We start from the raw sequence: 26,898 nt of genomic DNA on the forward strand, positions 1-26,898 counted from the left end.
CAGTGGTAGCGTCGGTTCGCGGCCATACAAGAGGTAAAACGGGGAAAAGCCAGCAGTTTCGAGACGGGAAGAGTTATATGCACAGGTAATGTAAGGTAGAGCCAGGTCCCAATCACGCTGGTCGTCTGAAACGTATTTGGATAGCATGTCTGTAAGGGTGCGGTTCAAACGCTCAGTGAGGCCGTTCGTTTGGGGGTGGTAGGAGGTGGTAAATTTATGCTGTATTGAGCAGGCACGCATGATGTCGTCAAAGACTTTGGCCAAAAAGGTGCGGCCGCGGTCTGTAAGCAATTGACGCGGAGCACCATGCATCAATATGATATCATGTAGCATGAAGTCCGCAACATCAGTTGTACAACTGGTCGGAAGAGCACGGGTTACGGCGTAGCGGGTCGCGTAGTCCACCGCGACAGCAACCCACTTGTTTCCTGATGTAGATTCCGGAAATGGGCCTAGAAGGTCCAAGCCGACACGATGGAAGGGCTCGGCAGGGATGTCGAGCGGCTGCAGGTAACCAGCGGGGAGCTGGGAAGGCTTCTTGCGTCGTTGGCAAAGTTCACAAGCGGCGACGTAACGTCGTACGGAACGGGCAAGGCCCGGCCAGAAAAAACGGCGACGTACACGGTCATAGGTTCGAGATACGCCAAGGTGTCTTGCCGTTGGTGCGTCGTGAAGCTCTTCTAGAACGGTGAAGCGGAGGTGTTTAGGTACTACAAGCAGGAACTCAGAGCCGTCTGGATGAAGGTTACGACGGTACAGAGTACCGTCGCGGAGGACGAAGAGGCGTAGAGTAGCATCGGCCGGAGAGTGTTCAAAACGGTCGATGAGTGCTCTGATGTAGGCGTCACGGCGTTGCTAGTCGGCGAAATGAGGCAGCTGTGATAAAGAGAATACGCAAGAAGCACTGGCAATATTAGAGGAGTCAGAGTCGTAAACAGGGTAACGCGACTAGCTGTCAGCGTCTTGGTGCAGGCGGCCAGACTTGTACACCACGGAATATGAAAATTCCTGTAGCCTCAAAGCCCATCGACCAAGCCGGCCTGTAGGATCATTTAGCGATGAGAGCCAGCAAAGAGCATGATGGTCAGTGACTACGGAAAAAGGGCGACCGTAAAGGTTAGGACGGAACTTTGCAACAGCCCAGACAACAGCAAGGCATTCGCGTTCCGTAATGGAATAGTTGCGCTCCGATGGTGCTAGGAGGCGGCTCGCATAAGCAATAACGCGATCCTTGCCACGCTTGACGCTGGGCTAAGACGGCACCTACGCCATGACCGCTGGCATCTGTACGTAATTCTGCCGGGGCATCAGGGTCGAAGTGGGCGAGAATGGGTGGTGAGGTTAGAAGAGTGACGAGACGAGAGAAGGCGGCGGCTTCTGCAGTACCCCACAAGAATTGTACGCTTTTCTTCAAAAGATTAGTTAGGGGCCTAGCAATTGTCGCAAAATCTGGACCAAAACGACGAAAGTACGAGCACAGCCCTACAAAACTTCGAACGTCTGCGGCTGTCTTCGGAACCGGAAACTCTCGGACAGCGCGAGTTTTGTCGGGGTCAGGCTGTACTCCGGAAGCGTCAACTAGATGGCCCAGAAGAGTAATTTGTCGGTGGCCAAAACGACCGTTGGATGAATTAAGTTGTAGCTTCGCATTTCGAAATACATCAAGTATAGTTGTGAGACGCTCAAGGTGAGTGTCGAACGTTGGCGAGAAGACGATGACGTCGTCGAGGTAGCAGAGGCATGTGGACCATTTGAAACCTTGGAGCAAGGAGTCCATCATACGCTCAAAGGTGGCAGGGGCGTTGCATAATCCAAACGGCATTACCTTAAATTTGTATAGGCCATCAGGTGTGATGAACGCGGTTTTTTCTTTGTCCATATCGTCAACAGCAATCTGCCAATATCCCGAACGAAGATCAATAGACGAGAAATATCTGGAACCGTGCAGGCAATCAAGGGCGTCGTCTATACGTGGGAGAGGGTAGACGTCCTTTTTTGTAATGCTGTTCAGGTGACGGTAGTCAACACAGAAGCGCCACGTGCCGTCCTTCTTCTTAACCAACACCACAGGTGACGCCCAGGGACTCGATGAAGGCTCAATGATGTTTTTATCGAGCATTTTGTTCACTTCATCTTGAATTACTCGGCGTGCCGACACAGAAACTCAATACGGTCGTCGGTGAATAGGCACAGCATCGCCAGTAAGAATGCGATGCTTGACCGCGAGCGTCTGGCCTAAAGGGCGATCGTCGAAGTCGAAAATATCGCGGTAGGACGATAATACTTCGCAAAGGTCTTCAGCCTGCGTAGAGGGCAGGTCCGTCGCAACCATTTTCTGTATGTTGGGATCGACGCCCGAGGCTGGAGCGATGGGCATGCTAAGGTCGCGAGAACCATCGGTCGATAAGGCTGCCACGTATTGGTCGCCGAGACAATCAATGGTGGCAAGGCAAATACCTTGCGGTAGAATTTGCTTTGCCAATCCAAAGTTACTGGCAGGCGTGCGAGTGTGGTTCGCAGTAATAGTACCTATACTGTGAGGCACGGTGACGTCATACTGTATTGGGATGTCGGGCAGAGGAGTGACGAGGTACTCGCCATCATGAACTGGTGGGAAAGACAACAGTTAAATGTAGGCTATGGACTTTGACGGCAGGCGAAGAAAGCCGGTGGAGCGTAAGCGGCAGTGGGGTGCGTCAGAAGGTTCTGCGAGCATCGGCAACTCGAGGCGAAGGGTACTGGAAGAGCAGTCAATTAGGACAGAATGGGCGGAGAGAAAATCGAGGCCGAGAATGAGGTCGTGGGGGCAATGATCAATTACGGTGAAAAGTACAGGAGTGTGGCGGCCGGTGATGCTGACACGTGCCGTACACATGCCGATGATAGGCACAGTACCGCCATTCGCAATGCGGACGACGCGTGCCGACGCTGGGGTGAGGAGCTTGTTCAGTCGTCGTCGGAAGGCAGCACTCATAATAGAAAGATGTGCTCCTGTATCGATGAGTGCCGTGACAGGATAGCTGTCAACGTCAACGTCAAGAAGGTTTCGGTTAGTAGGTAGCGTGAGCAGAGGATTTGAGGGCAGGGTCGACAACGCAGCTTCACCTCCAGAAGCTGCAGTGCCTAGTTTTCCGGCTGGGTGCGGGAGGCGATAGGCGGCGAAGAATAGCGGCGGGGTTGGGGCGAACGAGACTGGTGGCGTCGAGGTGAGGGCGAGCGGCTGTAGCGAAGGTTCGGAGCAGGGACATCAGCGGTAGTAGGTTCATGGCGGGTGGCATAGGGTACAGAAGGTCCAAAGGTGCGGGAATAAGTGGGGGCGTAAGTCCGAGGAGGTGGTGGCCATCGGTTGCGGCAGTGACGGGCGACGTGGTCGATGCGACAGCAGTGGAAGCAGATCGGCCTGTCATCAGGTGTACCCCATTCGGACGGGTTGCGGCGAGATGTGGCAGAAAAGGACTGCCGGGGACGAGGAGGGCCGCTAGATAACTGGGGAACGCTGGGTCAAGACGTGAAACACATGGTGTTCAGACCCATGTTTTCAAATTCCTGTCTGACGACAGCCTGAATCATCGCAATGGTGGTTGCTGGCGGATCGGGATGCGGCGTGGAGAAGGCTGGTAAAGAAGCGGCCTCGAGTTTGCGGCGAACATGAGTAGGAAACATGAGTACTGTTTTTCTAGAACGTTTTTGTTTGTCCTGTTAGTCAACTTGTTTGGAAATACAAAGGCACTGCTTTTACAAACGTGCTGGGCTGTTTTTGGTGTAGACAAGACAGCAGTGGCTAAAACTGTAGCAGTTACAGAAACTGCGCTGGAAATGCTCACTCACTTAGAAACTCCCGTACTTGTAAGGTAAATGCAACGTAGACAGCTCAAATATAGGCCGAACGCCGATTCTTAGCCAACCAATGAGCAACGCATGCAGGTCAATGCACACAGACGACCTGATGCATATACACTTAAGCAGTGCGCAAATGTGATGCGGGAACGTCGACTGGAAGGGTGATCAACGTTTAAGTGTGCAGTTGCACTACTAGAAAGCCGCCGCGAGCAGATTCGTGGCGGACCACCGCGGTACGTCGTCGTAGGAAACGATGCACCCAGAGTAGCGCACGACTTCTGCGCCGCAAGTTCTCGCGACCGCCGTTCGGACCACCCTCCTCCGCTGACCGAGATACGGAGCTTTGAAACTGAGTTTGTTCTAGTAACGTTGGCTACTACATACTACGCATTCACTCATAACCATCTAAACTATTGTATAAATTCCAGAGGTCAATCCTATTAGTCACATTTTTCTTTCTTTCATGTCCAAAATCAAGCCATCCGTGCAGAAAAAATCAGTGATTGCATCTTACTGAACTGTAACGCGATCTTAACATACTCTGCATTACTAATGTGGTGAAATGGAATGTTTATATATTTGCGTGCCGAGGAATTTAAGACCACAACTGTCTAAAATTTACCTTCATGCACGGACTACCGAATACAAATATTAAGGTGTTTTCTCTAAACAACAATTTTTTTCTTGCAAAAACCCATACTAAGTATGGTACCCAAAAAGCGGGTCTTGTAATTAAATTGTGGAATTCCTTGCCTTGTAAGAAAACTGCTATATCTGTGTCATCATTTCATGTCTGCTTCATGATTTTATTTGTAGCCAATAGTACAATTTGACTAGTGAAATAGCCTGACGTTCATCGTTTTATTCTGAATTATGAGTATTTATTTATTCACCATTAAGGTTTATTTACTTACATGAGCGTACTTGTTTATTTATTAATTTATTAATTGCGTCACTACTGGCTTTTACCTCAAGTTCTTTCTCATTATGCTTTTGATGCTTTAGAGAACCAGTTTTTTTTACAGCAGTTTTATATATCATGTAACATATTACTGGAGGTCCTCCAACAGTGTTCTCACTATGGGACCTCCTTCTGCACGATATAATACCCACCTTTGTGCATGCACTTTACCAGAATTACTCCAAACTTCAAAGTTAAACATTAGAAATACTTCCGAAGGGCACTCCTGAAGTCGATAACGCTGTTTGAAGACGGAGGAAGAACTTGTCATTGGCACGTTTTGGTAAACGGCAAGCGAACAAATAATGACAGCATGAGCATGATAGCGCAACAAGGCCGGCAAAACTGCGCTTTCTTCTTTACTCGTTTACTCGAAGGTGACCACAAACCAGTGTGATTATTCGCTGTAAAATCACTCGAATCACACGCACTGTGGGAGCCGGTCAAAGAGAGGCCATGACATGCTAGCCACACAAAATGTAGCCTCCCAATAAGAGGTGGCCAGTGATCTTTGCTGAAAAGGCACACTCCAACCTTAAGTCCAAGCGAGGAAATAAACTTCGCCCAGCGCTGCTTTAGTGGCAAAGGCACCTAAACCTTCAGATGGCGCAAAGCTCTAGCGCGGAGGAACACGCGTTTCAAGTAGCTTGTTGACGTTCGGAGGTATTTGTTAACCCCGCGACATGGTTGTGGGAGAGAACGAGCGCTTTCCATGGGCGGAAATAGTTCGGCCGCCGAGCGCTAAAACGTGCGAGCGAGCCAAATAAAGCAATTTGATTAAATTAAAATAGCGCGCCGGCTACGCATCAATAAACCACGCGAACAGGTTGTAAGCGTAACACTGCAGTTTACGTGCGTCACTTCGCACGTAAACAGCGAAAATTTTCTGATAAACGAGATAACTGTGCTACATTCATGTGCATTTTAGCGCCATGGGTCTCAGCTAACTTTGTAAAGGAACGAGTTGCAACATTTATTCGCCTGAGCAAAATAAATGCGCAATTATAGTGGCCGTCTCGCTGCTGTGTCACGCATTCGCTAACGGCTAACACATTTAATCGCCTTAGACGCTGCAATAGCGCAGGAAAATCCCAGAATATCCTTCATAGCCAGACATCATCCATACCTACGTAATGCTTCGTATAAAGCTTTTTTTTTCTACAGTGCGTGGGATGTGCGTAACAAATACTTTATTATTTACACACCTGGACGAATTACCTGTGTAGACCTGTGTAGACCAATTACCTGTGTTACTTCATTGAGCAAGTAGTTTTGAGAGAGCATAAATGCTCTTGCGATCTTAACGCGCTGATGGCCACAAAACAAATATATCAATACGTCATGTTTCTTTTTCTTTTATGTCGTCGAATTTTATTACCGTGAGGAAGGACCACGTGTTTATTATTTCAATTTCTTGCAAACTTTCATTTGCATAGCAGGAGCACTATTACCGACATCCACTTACGAATACGATTCCGGGCACGGAGACTCCACGTGAATTTCGTTCAGGCGGTCCCCTTAAGCGTGTCCACAAACGAAAGTCAATTCGGCCACATGCCACAACTCCAGGGCATGTAAGCACAACGGTGTTCGGAGTAAGCGGCAATTTATGCGAGCGCTGTCGATGGCAGCGCTTCTGCTTGACTGGACGTGTGGGAAATTCGCTATTACTTATTCTGTAGGTCAATACGTCGTAGCAGTTCTTCGGCTCTTCGAAGGTGACGCTAAAGAAGTCGCTTCCTTGTTCAGTCAGCCTCAGGTTCGTCACGTCGGGAGGCACTGCAAAATGATGAAGCGTTCACAGTATTGAACGTTAGCACAATACCGGCTTGCTCCTAATTGTATTCTATTATATGATGCATCAGTCACAAGGGTAAATAAAGGTAGCGTCACTGTGAGCGAGTGTATTTCGTCATTGTGAAAATCTCAGGGTGTAAGTGAATGCTGAACACCATTTACTACAACGCTTTTATATTTTATTAAGATTCTCGAAACTAATAAATAACTTGTGACAAGCCTGTTCATTTACTTACTCACATCGCCCCCCCCCCCCTACCTCTCATAGGCACATATCGTGAGTTGACAAATTCTTTCCTGCCAAAGCAGCACGCTCTGCATGAACAAGCGATTTCCTTGACTACAGCGTAAACTGACACACACACACACACACACACACACACACACACACACACACACACACACACACACACACACACACACACACACACACACACACACACACACACACACACACACACACACACACACACACACACACACACACACACACACACACACACACACACACGCGCGCGCGCGCACGCACGCACACACGCATGTACGCACGCACGCACGCACACACACGCACACACACACACACAGAAACGTTATCTATCCTTTTTCCTGTGTGCGCAATTTTCTAGTTACTCACAAATGTTCAAGTTATTGTTGCTGCACTTGCAAGCGTCGGAGTTTTCCGGAATGTTGTCGTCGATTCTATGTGCTGCGTATGCTTTCATCAAACTTGCTGAAATGAGATGGCATGCGTGGTTTGCATAGCCTTGTACGTTCTGGAAAACGCACTAGCATCAGCGAGTGGACTGATATCTATGGAAGGTCATGCATAAATGCCCGACGGGTTTCACCTGGACCTCAGATTTTGAAAACCGACAACTGTGCTCGCCGCTTCGCTTTTGTTGTGCTTTGTTTTTTGCTAATAGGGACGAGTTCGCCCAATGAAGGAGGTAAATTCTTAAGTAGCGCTTTTGGAAGTTCCATTCTTCACCGTCACAATAACGTGAGCTCTGGTGACGCCATATGCTGCCTAAAAAAACGTAACTCGCTCAGACTCGCTCTAAGAATGTATATCTTGCTTAGGGCTCACCCGGACTCACCACAATTACACTCAGCCCGGCGTCAAGCGGACTCAAATTCATCGCTATACTACTCAGGTTGGCTCACTCGAGCTGACCGCTTTTCATCCCAATCATAATGCAAACTTCTGTCAAAGGTGAGGGCATTAGAATTGGAGCCATGTAGCGAGACACTGCATTCCTGATGACCACTTTAATTCGACATCTTGAGATTTCTGTTACTTCTGCTATGTGTAACATATAGCGTCTCCTGGATTAGCCCACTTTGCTATCACAATCGCTTGCCAGGGTCAACCATGACCATGAAGGAACGACAATGACTCCAGTGACTACTGTCATCAAACCACCATAACGATCGAACCACCATAACGAGACCATGGTGACGAGTACAATGAATGGACAAAGCTCTAACGATGACTGCATGACAATGAAACAATGGCGACGATAACATGACAACAGCGGGATTATCGCCATGAAATCACGAAAGCGGTATTGTTCTGGAATGAAGAAGACATTGCGTTGACGGCATGATGGAGGCGGTATGACGACGACGTCATGGCAATGAGATGGCGTTTCAGAAACGATGAATGTGGAAGAACGATAGTGTGACGACGAGGGCATGACGACAATGGGTCCAAGAAAACTTATTTATTGCCCTGAAGGAAGGCGGGTCTGCTGGACGTTGCCAACCCCATTTCTTTCTTTTCTTGTTTTCTTGTGAAGATACAAAATTCCAAACTAGAGGTAATAAATCTCATACGATTACTCGTGAGTGCAATTATTGTGCCGCTTTTTGCTTTGCACTTCACCTGCGCACTGCAGAAATTTTAGGGTTTATTCGGTAGAAATTTTACTGATAGAAGACAAATAGGGGTTTTAGGTAGGCCGTTGAGTAATATTTCCTCTCTTACTTTAGGTTTTATGGGAAGCCCGTAGAAAATTAGGCCACTGTGAACAATGTACGCGCGCGACCTTGTTTACGAATTTCTTAACGGTACACTGAATGATGCAGCAGGCACGTCGGCATTATCTATTGTATTTCACTTTTAACGGCACGTGTACAGGACTACTCCAAAAAGACAAGAGTAATACCAAATAACAAATCAGGTGACACAAACATTTCTTCTAACTACAGACAAATTTCACTGAAAAGAAATTTGCACAAGATCCTTTAAGGCATAAGTTTAAAACACCTAACAAGGTATCAGCAAGAAAACATACTAGTAGAAAACTAACATGTGTTTCAAAGCGGGCTGTCAACAGTCGCGCAGCCAGCTCAATATGTACACAACCTAGCACGAATACTTGACAATAGCAGTGAACCTAATATATAATTATGTTTTAGGACGAGTTGCCCGTAAGAAAAAACAAACACAGGAGAAAAACCAAGTGTGCAATAAGAGCGCTAACGATCAACTCGGTTTGTTTGTGTCGAATCTGCATATATAGGCAGTGCTCACACATGACAGAAAAAAGACGGGAGAAAGACGAGGGCAGGCCACATAACGCCTGCCTCATGTCATCAAAAGCTGCGCAGGAAACTGTGTTTCGAGTGATATAAGGCAACAGAAGTGTCACTTAGGCAGTCATCGCCTTTTTCCTCGATGTGAAAAGCTTCTAAAAGCCCACGGGCTATATTATTCTTGCTTATGCCTAGAATATTAACTTTGTAGTACAGTGGCCTACATCATTTACATGCAATAAGCGAGCAAGTGTGCTCCTTCTCTTTTCATAACTGATAATGCATGCTTCCCTGCGCATTCATTCACACAGCGCGCTGTTTCGCCCACATATACTGGTCCACATTTCAGCGGGATTTGAAATAAACGCCCCTGGCACATTTCACGAAAGTTCCGGCATGCTTTTTTTCGCAGCCGCTTCGTCGGGCACCTCCTCTGCGTATCCTCAGGCATAAACCAGCGAGCGTACTAGAGGCAGGAAAACGCACGGGAACGCAATGCCTTTTTGCCAGTTTTTAATGTTGCGGGCGACTTTCTGCACATATGGCACACCTGTGGGTTTCTTTCTGAGCAAGCACTCAGTGCTGCGGCCACGTTTTCTTCTTTTTTTACCTTCTTAAGAAACTTCTCGACCACTGCTGTCACGAACTCCCTGGAGAAGCCGGCTCAAAGCAACCTGTTTATTTGACTATGGAAACCGTGCTGCATTGCGTGCGGGCACGATTTTGTATGAGCAGATTCCAGGCACGAACTTACAACCGCCCTCTTAAATATATTTGAATGCGCTGAATCATAAAGTAAAGTTCTTTCCGGGCTCGCTGTACCTAATGCCAGCAGATATGTTGCGCGCCGAAGTGCACTTGTAACATCTAAAAAAACGCAACGAACCGTTAGTAGGAAGTTCACGCGCCAAAGCAAAACCCTTTGCATATTGTCTAAACCGGGTTAAAATACTGCTCACTGAATCAATGCAGGTCAAGATTCTTTGTTTAGGTACAGATGTGCGAGAGATTATTGAGGCTCAGGCTATCTGTCGGAATAGTGATACGTGCGTTAATGCCCCTTCCGTCGACTTGCCAGTTAAGGAGACGGTTTTTTCGGATAGCTACAATTTGGATGATGTGGCGCCACTGAATTTGTTAAATAGGTGGTTGTTTCCTGAAACTAAAGTCGTTGAAGCTAGCTCATGGTAATGTCTTCATTCTGTCCTTGTTCGCTGGCGCTAGATGTAATTTCTAAGTCAGTTTACAACACGTGAAGCAAATGGAATCGCTGTAATTACTACCTTTTAGCTCATTCCACTAGAAGAAAGCGGACAGAGCAATGGCAGCTCTTCAATTTAAATTGGTGTTCCGAAAGTCATGGGAACATCGAGCCCAAATTAGTTTTACCAGTAAGTTGCGAAAGTTGTGGAGGGCTGGGTACCCACTAATTTCCTTGGTGGCTGTAGCCGAAGCCATTCTTCACAAATATAAAGGAAAGCAGCATGGAAAAGGAAACCAGGAACCATGAACCAGGCACAGATCTGAAGCTGTGCATTATCTTACATAATCTCAAGAAGGTGGCCAACCGGAAGATGGGATGGTCATCTCCTCCGCACCACGTGAAGTCGCCCAACTCGGCGCATGTAATGCATGCCAGAAAAACACGCAAGGCTGTGGAAAGTAGCTCGTAAAGCCGTTTCTGGAGTGCACAGTAAGAGTTCTGTACGACATACCACTGTCTCGTGGGAGGGTTCACGCGAAGCAAGCCGGTATGTGCGTGGACCAGCGGTCCCAGGTGCACGCGGTGTCATCAAAAAACCAAGAAAATGAGCATGTCCTGCACACTACGAACGCTGCACACTCACGTCATTGCTTGGGGAGACAAAGATATTATGTCAAACTAGGGACTATGTGGCATGTGAGCTCTTGGAGGTTTCGTTATAAAGCAGAGGGGCGACGACTGCGTTTGTGGCGCATATATTAAATTAAGGAAGGCAGAAGCGAGACAGCTGGAAACGTTAAGTTGACGCAGCCTTTACTTGTGATAGAGGACTAGGCTATATTTTTGCTTTGAGTCCCCTTGTGATGATTTTGTCGCGCATATGCAGACATTGAATTTTCATATTTTATCATTTCACGTTTTTGAGAGGCGTCAGCTATGACAAGTGAGCACTCGTGGTGTTCAGTTGCATCCGGGTCCTTTCTTGCGCTCTTTAAATTTTACATGAACCAACTAGATCAGGCGGAAGCCTTGTCAAAGTCATTACTGTTGACTTGTTTGGAAAAGGTATAGTAGGGGAACGTACCACGGCTTTTGTAGTACCTTGCACATTGCAAATTTCGAAAGCGTATATGTCGCGCTGATTACGCAAGATTTTACGGTGTGTGGAGAATAAAAATGGGACGAGTTTGAGTTTTCAAGGGATGGGGACAATGTTATTGTTCGTATGGGGCAAAACTGTTAGATACATCTTCTTTTGTGGGTATCGGAACATTATTATTGCAAATTGTCAAGAAAAGAATCTTCGCAGAAAATTGAGCTTTGAGTCTACCAGGCTGCATGCATATGGCTGTGGCGTGTTATTTTTGAAGTGCAATACTCAACCGTAAAAGGATATTGGCAGGAAACGAGAAATGTTGTTCTTTGGGTATCAAGTATTCTCTTCCCGGTCAGTGGGAACTGTAACCTGATAAGGCCCTTTAGTTAAATAATTCATTTGATTGTAAAGGAACTTATCATACACAAAAGAAGGCATTTCATTTATCCCACCTGACTCTGACGTCTACCATTTAAATAGTTCCTTGTCTTGTTCAGGCTGGAGGTGGCCTTGCATAGCATTGGGCGCCTCTGCCATTCCACTTTAACGACACGCCTTTGTGTAGCTATGTGGGACCACTTTGTGCAGTACGTTTTCAGTTGGGTTAAACCTTCTCAGCCTACAAAGTTTAAGCGCTTCTTTCAGTTATTGTTAGATGCAAAAGCTCAATAATCAAGTGCGATTGACACCAGCTGCAGCCTGTTTATTGGCTCCGGACTTTTCGTCAGCCTTCAGCGTGACTTATCCTCTCAGCCCTTGCCGGGCTGCTCTCGCAAATATATCGCACCTCTTGCGCAGTTGTCATGCATTATGCTTATGAACTGACCAATTCCTATCAAAAGTTCGCCTACGCCCAAGCCACCCTCCTGCCTGTAACCTATGGATCTATGCTTCGCACCACAGATCCCTTATGGACCTAATTGAACATAAACTATACGTGTACCAAATTTACTCTGTTTAGATCACAGAGAACCCAAATAAATAGTGCGAGAGCCTCACAACCTTTCTCATGGAAAGGTTCTTTTGTGCTAAATCTTCGTATAAGTCTTGTGTTCAGATAGAACAACGAGGAAACGGAAGCCGCAATGACTTAGCAGCTGTGCATGAAGCCAGGGGTTCGATTCCCGTCTGCAGCAGCCACATTGATTTTTTATGCTAACTTTAAATTCGGTAAATAAGTTTATTGCTTTCCGTTGGGAGTGAAATACTGACTTCCCGGCCTACCGAGGTGTGAGAGCATGATGGAGAAATATGGTGGTCCAACTAAACCTGCAGTTCTTTCTTAAGGCGCTGTGTTGGACCCTGCTTTAGTCTATTACGCTTTTGTCAATTAGCAAATACATGCAATTGCACCTTATACGGTAACATTTTTGTGTGTTTGTGATGCAAACTGGCACGCACGAATCAGTGGAATAAGAAATCCGAGCTTCATTCAGGTAACGGAAGCTAGCCCAGTAGTGATAGCTATGCGCTGCTTAGCTCGATGTCACTTGTTGAATTCCAGCCGTTGCAGCAGCATTTGAATTAGGGTGAAATGCAAGGGCGTTCACGCACTTAGATTGAGGTGCAAGCACAGGAAACACAGGAGGTCAAAATTAATACCGAGTGCCTCCTTACCCCATGCCTCAGAATTAGATAATGTTTTCGCCATGTAAGACCCCACAATTTATCTTATTTTAAAATGAAATAACGGGTGACCCACAGTTTATAGCAAACGGGCAACACAAATAAAAACACAATTTCTGCAAAATGATTCTGCTTGTGCTTGTCAACGTAGAGTGCAAAATAAATACCTTTTCCTCGCAACAGGACGTTTGTGAGCTTGGCGCCTACTGAAGAGCGTTTCAGATGGCCACTGGTGTGCGTTCTCACTCGAATCGTCACATAAGCGCAAGTCTCAGGTAGGTCACAAATGACAGACGTCTCGTTTTCATTGATGACGGAACCATTGTTGCAGGACATACTGCTGTTAACGCTACTGCTTTCGTCGATGATTTCCACCGTGTAATAGTCGAAGCATTCTTTGGGCCTTTGCCAAGTCAGCATGAAATTGTCCCGTGTAAACCCACCCAGCGTCAGGCTGGCCACTTCAGGAAGGACTGAAAAAATTATAAGAATAATAGTTTTGAACGCCAGCATAAACTCTATGCATTGGGGATATATATGTCGATTGTTATCACCTCTAATCTACAAGGCAACGAAGGCTGCGTCATGCTCAACTATCCCTTCGAGTAAAAGCTTGTTTACTGCACGCTCAAACGTGGCTTACTAGCATGTTACCCTCGCACATAAAGGTCTTCAAAGAATTTAACACACGCCGAAATTGTGAGCTTGAATATTTTGGAAGAAGAGTCTCTGAAATACGCAACATACCTCGTGTTCTCGCCCTTTAGCATTAATCTTTCTGAATAGCACATCATTGCTTCACACAGGCGCCCTTTGTATCCTTTTAGTATGGGGATGTTATGTGCTACCCTTAGCGTCATCATTCATCAAACAGTTAACAAGAAAACAGAAAGCGCGCACCACCTTTTTTTCATTCTATACGCTGTTTCTTCTAGCCTTGAACTATACGATATGAAGCATGTGCCAAAAAATGGTTTCTCTGTATTTATGACTACATCATATACAAGACTGGCGCAATAAAGAGTGGCCACCGGAGGGTGCGAATTAGCCTTCGGGCTACCTGCCTCTTCATCACGAAGTGGGCGCCGAAGAACACAGCGCGCATGAACCCATATGCCCTCGGCAAGCGAAGCCTTTGTACCCACAGCAGGTTAAATCCGATATAAGGCGCGAGCGATCGTGCTTCCATGCGCTTTTAGCAGCTGGCCCCCGCAACCCCCCCATTCTATAGCGGGCGCTCACCTTCCCTCACACCCTCCCTTTTGCATGCCTTCGCGCGCCTGCGCAAGCAAGGCGCCGTCGCCCCAAGCCGCAATCCTTCTCGGCTCTCTCTCGCACCTACAACACATGGTGCGCGTCCACAATCCTATCGCACTTGGACTTTGTACGGCACATCACAGTGACGGCGGAAAGTGTTTGTATATTGCTATCGCTGCAATATTTTAGCTGAGTGAAGTTCCACAAAGCCTTGCTCACATTGAGTGAAATCAGTGCTAAAACATTGGCAGTGGCTTAGCTCAGCCATGCCAGGATATACGTAGCGAAAGCTAAGGCATAGCATGGTTTGCCTTGGTTAATCTTGATTGCAAGTCCAAGTTAGTCTGGTTGTCTAGCTATGTGTCGGCGTATAGCCAGTCGTTCGGCGCGCTGTTCGTTTGATTCCTGGGCAATTTGTTTCTTCTACGTCTCGTTCCGATGTCGATTCCAAGCGTCCTGCTGATTATCATAATTGTCGCCGTCCATACCGCCGCCTCAACTGTGGTTGCGGTGCACGCGAGCTCTCCTTTTCAGTCCTCCGACATGTTATCAGGCATGCGACGCAGCTGGCGAAGTGAGCGGAGGCGAGCGCAACGACGAGAAACACGGTGTGATGTCATAGCAAACGGCGGCGGCGGAAAGGCGCGGCGCTGCGCCGCGGTGGAACACCTGTGGCTCGGTGCTACAAGTGGCGCATGCACAGTAGTGACTGGGGAGCGAGAGAGAGAGAGAGAGAGAAATATCCGCGGTTAGGCGTGCGTTGTGACGTCAAGTGCCTCCTCGGAGCACCGCCGCGGCGAAATCGCAAGTTCGGGGCCAGTAGAGGTTTCGCTTTCAAAATTGCCACTTTCATTATGCACTTCCAACATACCACTTTCGACAAATGGATGCCGAAAGGTGCCTGTTTTGCACCGCAGCTGGAGAGGATAGCATGCTGAGAGCAACATAATTGTCAAAACTTTAATTACGGATGTACGAAACCCGGTGTTAGAGTCTACATTTGTATTAAATGAGAGAATCACAAGTACTTTCTCCATATTTTCTGCACGAGCGTTCATATAAATTTAAATGCAATGACCCCAAACGCAAAGTTACTAATATGGAGTGCACGTCATTTGCCTTTCAAGACATCTAACCTTATTTCCAAGCATTTGCTTAAGTTCAAATTCTGCACTTTGAGCAGATTCCCTCTCTGGTGGCACTGCTAACCCATCCTCTGGTTTCTAAAGTCTCGCCAAATTTACGGTTTATCTTACAGATACTACAAAAGAAAGTAGCTCCATTTAAGTGTTGCTCTATTATCTAAACAACTCATGATATCAATGGCTGAACTTAATTTTATATGGCTCTTTTGGCTAAGGACCTGCGCCCGTTGACAGGTAACGTACTAGAGCTGTTCATAAAGTTCCTATTTTAGGTAACACGAATTAGAAATAGGCGTACATGATAGCATATATATCAACGTACATCTCTTTATTTTCTGCAGTATTGAAAACGTTTGTTTCACATGTGCACCGTTTTTGCATCAAATTAAAAACAGCAAAATTGGTTAAAGCATGAGGAATTATCTGCTTGCTGCATTTGAAGCGACACGGAGCTAATGGAGCTAAGGAGCTAATGGCAATAGGCGTGGACAACTCCACAGCTCGAGACACTGTCATGAAATAAGCAGCCAAATAATATACAACCAAACAAGCCTGGATGGTAAAGAACGTAGTGGCTTACAGCCACTCCCAAGTGACCCCCGAAATGACGTGCAAATGCCGGGTCTAATATTTTTGGTGACACGCAGATACTTGTCTGGCAACTATGCAGCAAGTTAACGTCAATGCAGGCTAGTATTAAACTTCCACTCGAGTCTCACTGCTTAATTCCTCCTAGATTACAAAAATACAAACATTGCTGTGCCCCTCGTACTCTTTGGTAGACGTGCTTATACTGGCCGAATGCTACAGTGCTATGAATTGCTTGATAAATCAAGTTTTTTTTTTTTGTATGCGGCATTCACAGTGCGCTCATACAGAGCTGTCCCACATCACTTTTAATTGAATTCTACACAACATATTATGTTATTTTTGATAAATAGGTCACCTAAACCGTTATTGAGATCTCTTCGATGTCGAAGCCGAGTCACTCAGTGGAAGACAGGACGCGTGTGGCCCTAAAAACAAATACCATGTCGATATATGCTTTTATTATCAAAAAGTAAATTTTCTTACCTTTATCTCGAATCAATATTTTATTTAATGTGACGCCAGGAGAAGTTAGGGAAAATGGTCTATTGAGGTGGGTGCGCACATTGAAGCCAACTTTGCTACAAGGCTTCAGCTGGCTGCATGTGACTTGTGTCTGGTCTTGATGGATGATAGTGCCGTTAGCGCAAGATCCCACCAGGCCCGGTTCTGCACCGCTGGTATGGTGGTCGCCATCGGTGACCTCCACCGAGTAGTAGTCAAAGCTACCTTTGGGCTTCTCCCAAGCAGCAGTGAAGAAATCCGCACCGACAGTCACCAAGCGTACATTCGTTACATCAGGGGCAACTGCGAGCAAGCAAGAATCATGTTTATTCATAGTGATCTGTTGAATTTATTGGTGACATTTCCTTTTTCTTAAATTGTGACAAGTAAATTAGAAAGTTCCTACAGCTCGACATAGCCGCCATGATTCTGCGGATGTAGTTGGCGGCCGCTGAGACGTGAGGTTATTGAATTTTATCGCGCGTGTCCTGTTGATGTTGCTTATTTCTGACATGTTGACCAGTTTGAAGCCATGTCGTATATACATCTTGACCTCTGGCGTGCCAAGCTTCCTGTGCACTCCTTAACGTGTATCTTAAAATATTCCTTTTAAGCTTTTTAGAGTATTTGAAAGTTTACCACACTACTCTGAACCTTTGTCGTTTTTAGCTATTACTTCTTCCATGACGAAAATATACCACAAATCTTCACTATTGAATACAAGAATAACCGCTTTATTGAATCATAAATCTGAGCGCTGTATATGGGTGGAGCCCCTATTGCAGGGCCCCATTTGCTTCTGCGGCTAGCCGGGCTTGGTCGATGGGTCGCCCGCTGGCTTCCCAAGTCCATTTCGGTGAGTCGCAACTTCCATGACCGGTTAGTGAGTGAGTCCTTGAGTAGCGGCGAGATGACATCTGCCGGTCGCTTCAGGCATTCGTGCGTGATGTGTCGGAGTGTCAATGCTCTTCAAAACTGGGACATTTGTATTTGTATTAGTCAGGGTACATCTTGTGCAGCCCTCGCAAGTGAAGAAAAGTGTTCGCCTGTCATCGGCTCAGCGGCGCCAGTCCCTTGTGAACCCCCTGTAGAGCTTGGGATGTGGAGAGGCCTTTGTTTGAGAAGTCTTGGCATAAAACACGTATGCCTTCATGACACGATAATAGCACCAATGTGTGTTTATTGTGTTTACTGTTGTAGTAACTAGCATACATCTCTTCCGCAGCTACATAATCTTTGTTGTTCATAGAATACAAGCTGCCCGTATTTTTACAAGCACTATAAAAAGCTAATTTACGGTCATGTGGCCTGCAGTCGGCCATAAATATTTACAGACTTGGGTTTTGCCTAAAAGCTGAATTCCCAGAGAACATAACCACTGAAGGGTAAAGTCGAAGTCTGAAGTGAGCTACGCGACCTACATAGTGAACCAATAAATTAGCAGGGTGTCTAGAGACGTTGAAAGCCTGTACAACTTGAGAAAGCCAGTGAAATTGTCACCACCGCGAAAAGTCATGGAATTGTCACGATTTCTTTTTTTTTTTCATTTCAGTCAGTAGAGTGACGCAAAATGGCTGAAATATCTTCTGAACTTGCAAAACGATGTATAGAACTTGCAACTTGCAACTTTGAACTTGCAAAACCTGATACGAGCGCTGCATGTCTGGTTTTTGACATATAAAATGGGTTTTCAATCCCCATAATTAAGAACATCATTCGTAAATTGCGTGCAGTACTAGCTTCTGATTCAACGTGAGCTTACGCTTAATCATGGTGTGTGCTTCCAAGACAGCACGACCTCCTAACACAGTGTATTCGTATGCGCACACTCTTGCCCAACAGAAAGCATCTTGTATGTTGCAGTCAGAATGGTTGAGGTGAAGGACACTGACAGCGAGAGGGGCGAATCTGGCATGCAGGTACAGGCCAATGACCAAGAGAAGGCTTTAGTTCCTCGCGGAGCGCTACTTCCATTTTGAATGAGTTGAAGCTGCATAGTGATTCCATCATAGCTCATTAAAACATGTGGTTAATACAGACAGTTTTTATTTCCAGTGGGTTGCCTTGTCGCACACTTGAGTCAGCGCATGCGTAGACAGTTGATAGTGATAGGGGCTGGACATAGCACAAACCTAAAGCGCTTAGCTGCCATAACTGCTGCACTAATTCATTGCGTTACACTATTAAAAGGAGGTCATTATGACGCGTATTCATTGGCTACTGTTGCGTAGCTGTGGGGAAAACCCAAATGGTCTCTGATTCAATAAGCTTCTGCTGCTCCGCTGAAAAAGGTCCAATGTCTTAAAGAAACGCCCGCATAAGCCATGAATTCCTACTCCACGTGTACATCCGTTAGTTGGATAAAGAAGAAGGAAGAAATAGGTGGCAGTGCAGTGAAAGTCACATGTGCAGCACTCCTGCAGCCCTTTCGGGTAGGAAAAAATGAGGACCACAATTTTTCTCTGGACAACTACATTGCAGTGACAATGTACTGTGGACCTGTGACTGCTAGTGGCGCCGTGACCAAACTTTTAAACTTTTTTACTTGTTCAAATAAATGTACTAGGACGACGCAGAGATCATTATGAAGCGACGAAGAACGACGTCGATGGAACGGCGAATCTTGTATGATGACGACGGCGTGAGGACAGAAGGATAATAATTCTCAAACGATGGCGATATTCTAATGACGATAGCGTGACGACGATTGCATAACTGGAGACAATAGCATGGCTACGAGTATATTTGCCTGTGTGTGCGCGAACCGATGCTTCTTCATTTAGCTAGTAAACGAATGTTTACAGTAGTCCATACGGCCAATAAAACAATGAACCTTACTTCGCATAGCTATCTAATAATTTCCTACCGCAATCAATGATTCACCTTTCACTCGGAATCGCGACTTTTTTTTCTACAGTCGTCATTATAAGATTTCCCTTGCTTTGCCCATAAGCATCACACAGTATCTTCTTTGTCGTACCACTTAGCTATGACACCCGGTCAACAGGGTCGGCCATGACCCTAACGACATGCAGTGACTGTAATACAACGACAAAGTTAGGACGATGGAATGACGAAGAAGAATGACGTCGATGGAAAGACGAAGACTATATGACGAACGATGTCATGTCGACTGTGGGATGGCCATTATGAAATGATGACGGGAGTGCAACGATGAACACGTGATGGCGACGGCATAAATGAGGACACACTCGCATGACAACGAATATAAAACGACAATGGTGTGACAACCGCGTGACGATGACGGTACGATAACAATCGGATGACTAAGCACTAATGACGACGACAGAATGACCGCGACGGTATCACGACGAAAGTATAACGAAAGAATTATGACCACACTATAACAACTAACGATAGTACACCTATAGCCCGACGACACCGGCATAATCATATTTGTATAACGACAGCTCGATAACGGTGGAATGACGAGAAATTAACGACGCCGATTGAACAAATACAACTGTTTCACAACGTCGTCCGGATGACAATGGGACGACGTTTCTGACACGATGACGACGGCGCGATGACAGCGTGACAAATGCTGCAGAACGACAATGGGATGAACGTGACGGCATGACGGCGAGGTCAAGACGATGATGGCCTGATGATGACAGCAAGATGAAGATCACAGGATTATGCTGGAATGAGGACTATAGAACGATCATGACGCACTACCCCGATGGCACTACAACAAATGCATGCCGACGACTTCATGACCCTAACGCGATCACGACGACAGCATGACCGCACCGGCATAATCACGATTGAATTACGACAGCATGATTATGGCGAAATGACAAAAAAGGAATGACATCAATTGAGTGACGAATCAGGCATAATGATGAATGCATGACGACAATTGGATCGCAACGACCGTATCACGGCGATGACGAGACGGAAACACCATCACGAGTGCCAGATGACGACAAAGCTGGATAACGATGACTGAATATCGCGACGGCCACGGGCACATACACGTGAGTGTATGTGCACACATAAGAACACCTACATAACGTAAGTCAGTACCTTAAGATAGATAGATAGATAGATAGATAGATAGATAGATAGATAGATAGATAGATAGATAGATAGATAGATAGATAGATAGATAGATAGATAGATAGATAGATAGATAGATAGATAGATAGATAGATAGATAGATAGATAGATAGATAGATAGATAGACCGACAAAAGTGCCTGAAGTACGCAAAGATCGCTAGTCGAAATAAAGCACAGTCGTATTTCGGAAATTATTAGTATACAAACATCACTGGCTTAGCATTGTTGTTTGATGTCACAGTAAAACTAAGGCGCTACAAGAGATGCCATAGCTCTGTTCCCTGAAGTAGATTTAACCACCTTGTAATTCTAAACTTTCATCCTTCGTTAAGGAACTGTGTTGCATTATGGATCGATAATACTGCGACCACTTAAACTTCAAAATAAAGTACTAGCTTCCAACCCAGAACCACAAAGTCACATACACACAGCCAGAGAGGTCCGCATTTATTGAAGAGCGCTCTCGTATTTTTCTGTCAAAGGTTGTTTACACTGCACGTAGAACCTTTAACGAATGCAGCATAAATACTGGAGCCTCTCGAAAGAATAGTTTCCTTTACTCCGCAAAGCGACCTCCTCTAAACACAATCGTAAGCGGTTCAAGAAAGTTACTATGCGCGCTTTAACTCGATTTATTTCTACTATAAACTATTTATACTGTGTTCACATAAGCAGTGGGCACTTACCAAGCAAAGGTGTCCGGATTTCAGCCACCACTGGGCGACCATTTAAAACTTGCTTGCCGCATTGTGACCTGGCTGCTATCAGGACGCAGTATTTGGTGTCGGCGCGGCTGGTAAAATTCAGCCAGGTTTCATACGTCTGGAGTTTGCTGCAGTTGCTGATACTTGTTTCTCTGCCGCAAGATTTGAATGAGTCGCATATTTCAACCATGTATCCAAGAAATCTTCCTGAAACTTTTGCTGATGGCTCCCACTGTAGACGTGTAAGGCTTGGCGATATCCCAACCATGGTTATACCCTTTGGTGGATCTGGGTCTGAAGAGAAGCGCACACACAGTGAGGTTCTTGCTGAAACAATACACGGCTTATATAGAAGCTTTTAGAATACTCGAAGATGCAAAATTTTTTACCAGTGGAACCGTTTTGCGAAAAGCTTATGAACAGTTCGAATTTCGGGAAGTGGTTGTTGTTTCATTCAATTACTGTACGTTCCACAATGAAAGAAAGACGTCAACAGGGGCCATAATCTATCCTAACGGCGCAAAACAGTAGTAAACGCTCAATAAATTATTCCTGAACATTAATCGTAATTCCTTAAAATCCTGCATAAGGCTGAAAAACCTCATAAGGTTCTGTAGCCTACCCTTTAAGCGACATTGAATAGAGCTCATGACGAAGCAGAGGACCTCTAACTATTACCTTAGTGGTATTTACAAACAGACGAATACCGCAGTTTTGCTTCGTTGCGAAAAATGCACCGGCCACCAATGAAGCGACAACATTTTCGAATTCGCATGCGTGTAATTGGGCTTATCATAAGTACACGTCGTAATGCGATTAACTTGAAGTTCATGCACTTTGGCGCTGCCTTTTGGGTTGTATACGTTTAAAATGAAGAATTCGAAAGAAAAGATCTTCGGAATAATCACCTTCACCCGGAATGAAGACGCCATTGAGGCCAACCCCACGGGATGTGTGCTCCGACGGTCCGCTTCTGTGTGTACGTATGCTGACGCTAACTTTGGTGCAAGCCTCAAGGTTTGTGCACGTAACTTGGGTTTTTGCCGAGTGAATGATGGTTCCGTTGACGCATGATCCCACGCGGCTTCTATGAACGCTGCCACTCTTGCTTTCATCGGAAGTAACGTACACCCAATAGTAGTCGAAACGAGTCTTCGGCCTCTCCCAGGCAATTGTAATGGAATTGTTAGCAGCGGATAGTAGGCTCAGTTTTCTTACATCCTGGAGGTCTGAAAATATGAGTGCTGTTGATATAAGCAGCCACTGTTACTGAATCCTAAATTTCTTGAAAGCTAGAGATTCTAGCATAAAAACATTACGACGGCGAATTAATTTCACAGATAATGATGGGCAAGTACGCCTATAATTGCATAGGTATCGGTACTTTACTTCAAGCATAACACAAAGATTATTATGCCCAAGATACTATAATGTGCCTATAAACATTGTATAGTGCCTTACGACACGTATAGCAGAGTACAAATGTGGAAGCCTGAAACAATGCGATTGATTCTTCTGAATACCTTAAATAAAGTAGCTCCCGTTGTTTTATGCTTTGCCAAGCTAGCCACTTAAGTAATATCCATTACGACATGCCTAATGAGGCCCGTTGCTCTGTGAGGTTCTCCTATAAATTAAGCTAGAATGACATATTTTCATAGTTAAAGATCAGTTAAAGTAGGAAAACAACAAACAACGGAGGCGTAGAAAAGCAAAGTTCACAATAGTGGTTCAGAAAGTTTGGGCATGGATATTCATCGTGTTATTTTTCCTTTTCTTTTTTGCTTTTTTAAGATAGGTAGGACATTAGCCAATAAGAATGGAAGAGCTTGGAGGCGCGACCCACCGCCCCGTTGCAAAGGGGACGCTAATAATATGCGTCCATCCATCCTGCCTCGATTCCAGGAAAAAGCCAGAGGTATTCGCCCCCAAGACGAGGGGCAACGGCTTTCCTAGAAGCATGGAGAAAGCAGCGACGGACGATCGCTACAAAGGCTCCCCACTAGAATGACGGAGGCTTAAGGATTAATGGAGGAAGGAATGTAGAAATAATGTTCAAGGTAGGCTTCTTTCACGCTGTGGCACAGCACTGTCTCTCCTTTGCCGCGAACGTTAATCTTCAAGCCTTTCTCTGAACGCGAAACCAAACGAAAGGGGGCGTTCATAGGAACGAGTCAATTTTGGCTTCATATAGTAACATCGCAGAAAAACGAAAACAGTTCACGATAAATTGACAGCGGTTATTCTTGCTTTCTTCCAATCCACCTGAGCTGTGTGACGGTCCCCATCTCGCTGCATCTACTGCGCGCCCCACACTGACGCCTCAATCAGCGGAATACGCAGAATACCTAAGGCGAGAGGTAACACTTGAGCGACGACCTTGCAATGCCATCATCAAGACCGGTGAACGTTCGCCTTTGATTGAAGCATCTTGAAAATCGGCCGGCACTGCGCGTAGCACTAGAACATTGTGAGCACACGTGTGATGTACTGGTGTAAAGACCGCCCTCTCCGTCACCACCTTCAATTACACGGTCTCTAACCTCTGCTCAAATTGCTGTTCTTTACACACGACGGCATGCCAGTGGAAAAACAACGAGAACATCGCTTTGAAAGCTCACCGAACAAAGGCGTTGTAACTTCCAGCGTCGCTGGTGGGCTCGTCAAGACGTCCGTGCCACATCGTGCACTGGCCGTGACGAGGGTGCAGTACGATGTGTCCGCGGTGCTCTGAAACTCCAGCCAAGCATCAGAAGCACTGTGCTGAATGCATCCACCAGTGTTTTCCTGTTGGTCGCATGTTGTGAACTCCTTGCACACTTTGACTTTGTACATGTCTAGAGTGCCATGTATAGTCGTTGGTGACTCCCACTGGATTCTTGTCATGGACGGTGATTTCGCGACGATATTAATGCTCCTGGGTTCACTTGGATCTGATGAGCCGGGAGCGCGAAGAGGGTTAATTCATCACATACTTTTTAGTAGCCGTTTCTCGGACCAACCATGCGTATGGCCACAGAGCACATTTGCCAATCTCGGCAAGAATAACACTTAAATCTACATAAGCATCCAGCCACGTAGCGCTAAAACTAGGCGCGATAGCTGCGTCAGGTGGATAACCTGGCAACAAAGGAAGACGAACTGAAACTCGAGCGATATTTAGGTACACAAGAACTGGCTACTTGATAAATAGGGCAAATGTGAAACGGTAACACTTAAAATGGGGAGCAAGAACAAAATAAACAGACATACAAATGGCGACACATACAAATTCTAGATTTCATTTTTGCTGAAAATCAAATAGGACGTGTCTGCAAGTAATTACTGCTGTGCAGATGACCTATTTTGCTGCCCTTTCATTGCCAAATTAGTTTGGCTTGATGGATGCGCATTGGTTACCAATGCTGTTTCCACTCATGTCCTTCCTTACAAGCCTAATCTGAGTGCAAGCCAAGCCGTAAAATTCAATATTGACAAAATGCACTAGTTGAATCCTTTTTGGCTTTTGGACTACTCACGTATACATCACTTATGTTTTCCTTATTCTAAATAGGTCTACCCTCCATGAATGCAACTTGCCCCTATACCTCCTCGTGAGAATTTGGACGCATAAAAAGAAACGCTATTGAGAATGACTTAGCACCGCTACAGCATTGTACAGTTTATTAGAGCACTTTGTAAATTGATTCTATTTACGCGCGGAGAAAATATTTCATCATGTGTGAAAATATTCCTTCTAGTCTGCAGAACTTGCTACATAATTTTACGGATTTTGGGAAGCTATTTCCTTTCCATTAATACGAAGCGTGTGTACGTACCCTGAAACTATTGCTTTGTTATTTTCCATATCATGGTCAGTTTCTCTTATCTATTTTTGCCTGACTGATCAAATAAGCACTGCTACGAGGCTTATATGAACCTTCGACAAAATTATTCAAGCGAAATCTATGCCTTACAACCAATCCCCTTGACATTTAAACGCATATTAAACGGCGCTTTATCAGCGCTGCCACAGAGTTGTTATAAAAGGACTCCGCGACGCAGAAATTTATTCATGCAGGTAAACATTCTAAAGCATTTGCTTGAAGATCATGGTAATATTGGCTGCCCTTTCTGTAAATCTTTGTTACAAAGAAAATATGCTATGTTAACATACATTCTTGAATTACTTCTATGTTCAACAAGACAAACTGAAGCATATTAGTGGTGACATATGAACTGTTTCATTATTAAAACAAAGTTTACCGCGCTTTGATTATTTTAATGGTAATATTAGCGTCTCGCAAGAAGTTACGCGTAAGAGACTCAGTCACATTAAAAGCTTGATTGTGGTGCAAACAATACATTTTCGAAGAAGAGAACGCAAGGTACTAGGACGAAATTTCATATTATGAGAAATACAGACGAGCAAGCCCATACATTTTTCGACATCGAGTACAATGCGCTGTCTAAAGTTACACAGCCTTGTGCCCAGCAAAAAAAAAAAAAAAAAAAACTATAATTTCGATGAGCCTTAAAAAATAATTAGAACTATACTAACCTTGGCCACTGAGAAAAACACCTTTCACGGTGCTTCCCATCGAGATGCGTTCCGGTGGTCCTTTCACGAACGTGCGAACAGTGACACTAATATTGGAGCAGGGATCGAAAGGGCCACAGGTGATTCGTGTCTGCTCAGCATGGATGATGGTGCCGTTGCCGCAGGAACCCGCTTGATGTTTCGGAACACTATTACTTTCATTATCATTTTCAATGGCGACATCGAGCCAATAGAAGTCAAAACTACCCCGAGGTTTGTCCCAGGCCAAGGTTATATAGTGACTATCAACCGCCATCAAGTGGAGATCGGTGACGTCCGGTAGAACTGTAATTGGAGAATTATGAGTTGTGTCATTGCCATCTTTATCTGCTTGGAATGCGCGAAGAGGGCTAGTGGGCCCTTGATTAGAGCAGTTCGAGAGAAGGCAGAGAAAGCGCGCACTGACATATGGTGCAAGGTATCTCACCTACAAATCAAATGGGGCGGAGAACATAAATATTCCGCATGAGGGTTTGTTAAAGACATGCTGGAGTCCTTAAAACTGCATCCTCTGCGTATGAATATATTTCCGTTCTGCCTGAATCGGGATGCCACCGCCAATACCAAAAATAAAGCTTCGACTTCCTTCGTAGTATGCCCAGGTTATGATTAATAGCAAACCCATATCTAGCATACCCAAAGCCAATGATGCTGGTAATTCGTAAAAACCGACGTCATATTGTAGTTTTCAAGAATTAATGACACTGTTGCTGACGTTAGAAAATTAAACTTACACACACGGACAGAGCAATTTCGAAACGAACCGAAAAAAAGAAAAACGCTGACTTTCAAACGCACCTCGCTCGAACTTCCTTGACCGACCGAAGCATGTCAGATTTTCTAGGTCTTGTGGCCGCTGACCAAACAAAATCATTCCCGATTCAAATTGTTTCGTAAGTTTAGTCCGGTGCTTTCAGCTCTACAGAGTTGATAGTCGCAGTTCGCATTGTTTGTTCCCCTCTTCTTCTGTCCGTG

The 26,898-nt window shown here is 45.4% G+C and overlaps 1 protein-coding gene across 1 annotated transcript in view; it reads right to left on the reverse strand.

The window, feature by feature from the left end:
* Nucleotides 1–6,101: 6,101 nt before the first annotated feature.
* Nucleotides 6,102–26,898, reverse strand: part of LOC126543537 (phosphatidylinositol phosphatase PTPRQ-like) — a 37,586-nt gene continuing 16,789 nt past the window's right edge. Inside the window, exons 6-12 of the mRNA XM_055078051.2 lie at nt 25,885–26,208; nt 23,966–24,277; nt 22,253–22,588; nt 21,327–21,638; nt 16,539–16,859; nt 13,230–13,535; nt 6,102–6,580 (exon numbers count right to left, since the gene is read on the reverse strand). Coding sequence (XP_054934026.2) covers nt 6,249–6,580; nt 13,230–13,535; nt 16,539–16,859; nt 21,327–21,638; nt 22,253–22,588; nt 23,966–24,277; nt 25,885–26,208 — 2,243 coding nt within the window. The 3' untranslated portion in view covers nt 6,102–6,248. The remainder of the gene's footprint in view (nt 6,581–13,229; nt 13,536–16,538; nt 16,860–21,326; nt 21,639–22,252; nt 22,589–23,965; nt 24,278–25,884; nt 26,209–26,898) is intronic.

Source organism: Dermacentor andersoni, chromosome 10 (genome assembly GCF_023375885.2).
Source record: "Dermacentor andersoni chromosome 10, qqDerAnde1_hic_scaffold, whole genome shotgun sequence".
In the NCBI taxonomy this organism is placed as follows: domain Eukaryota; kingdom Metazoa; phylum Arthropoda; class Arachnida; order Ixodida; family Ixodidae; genus Dermacentor; species Dermacentor andersoni.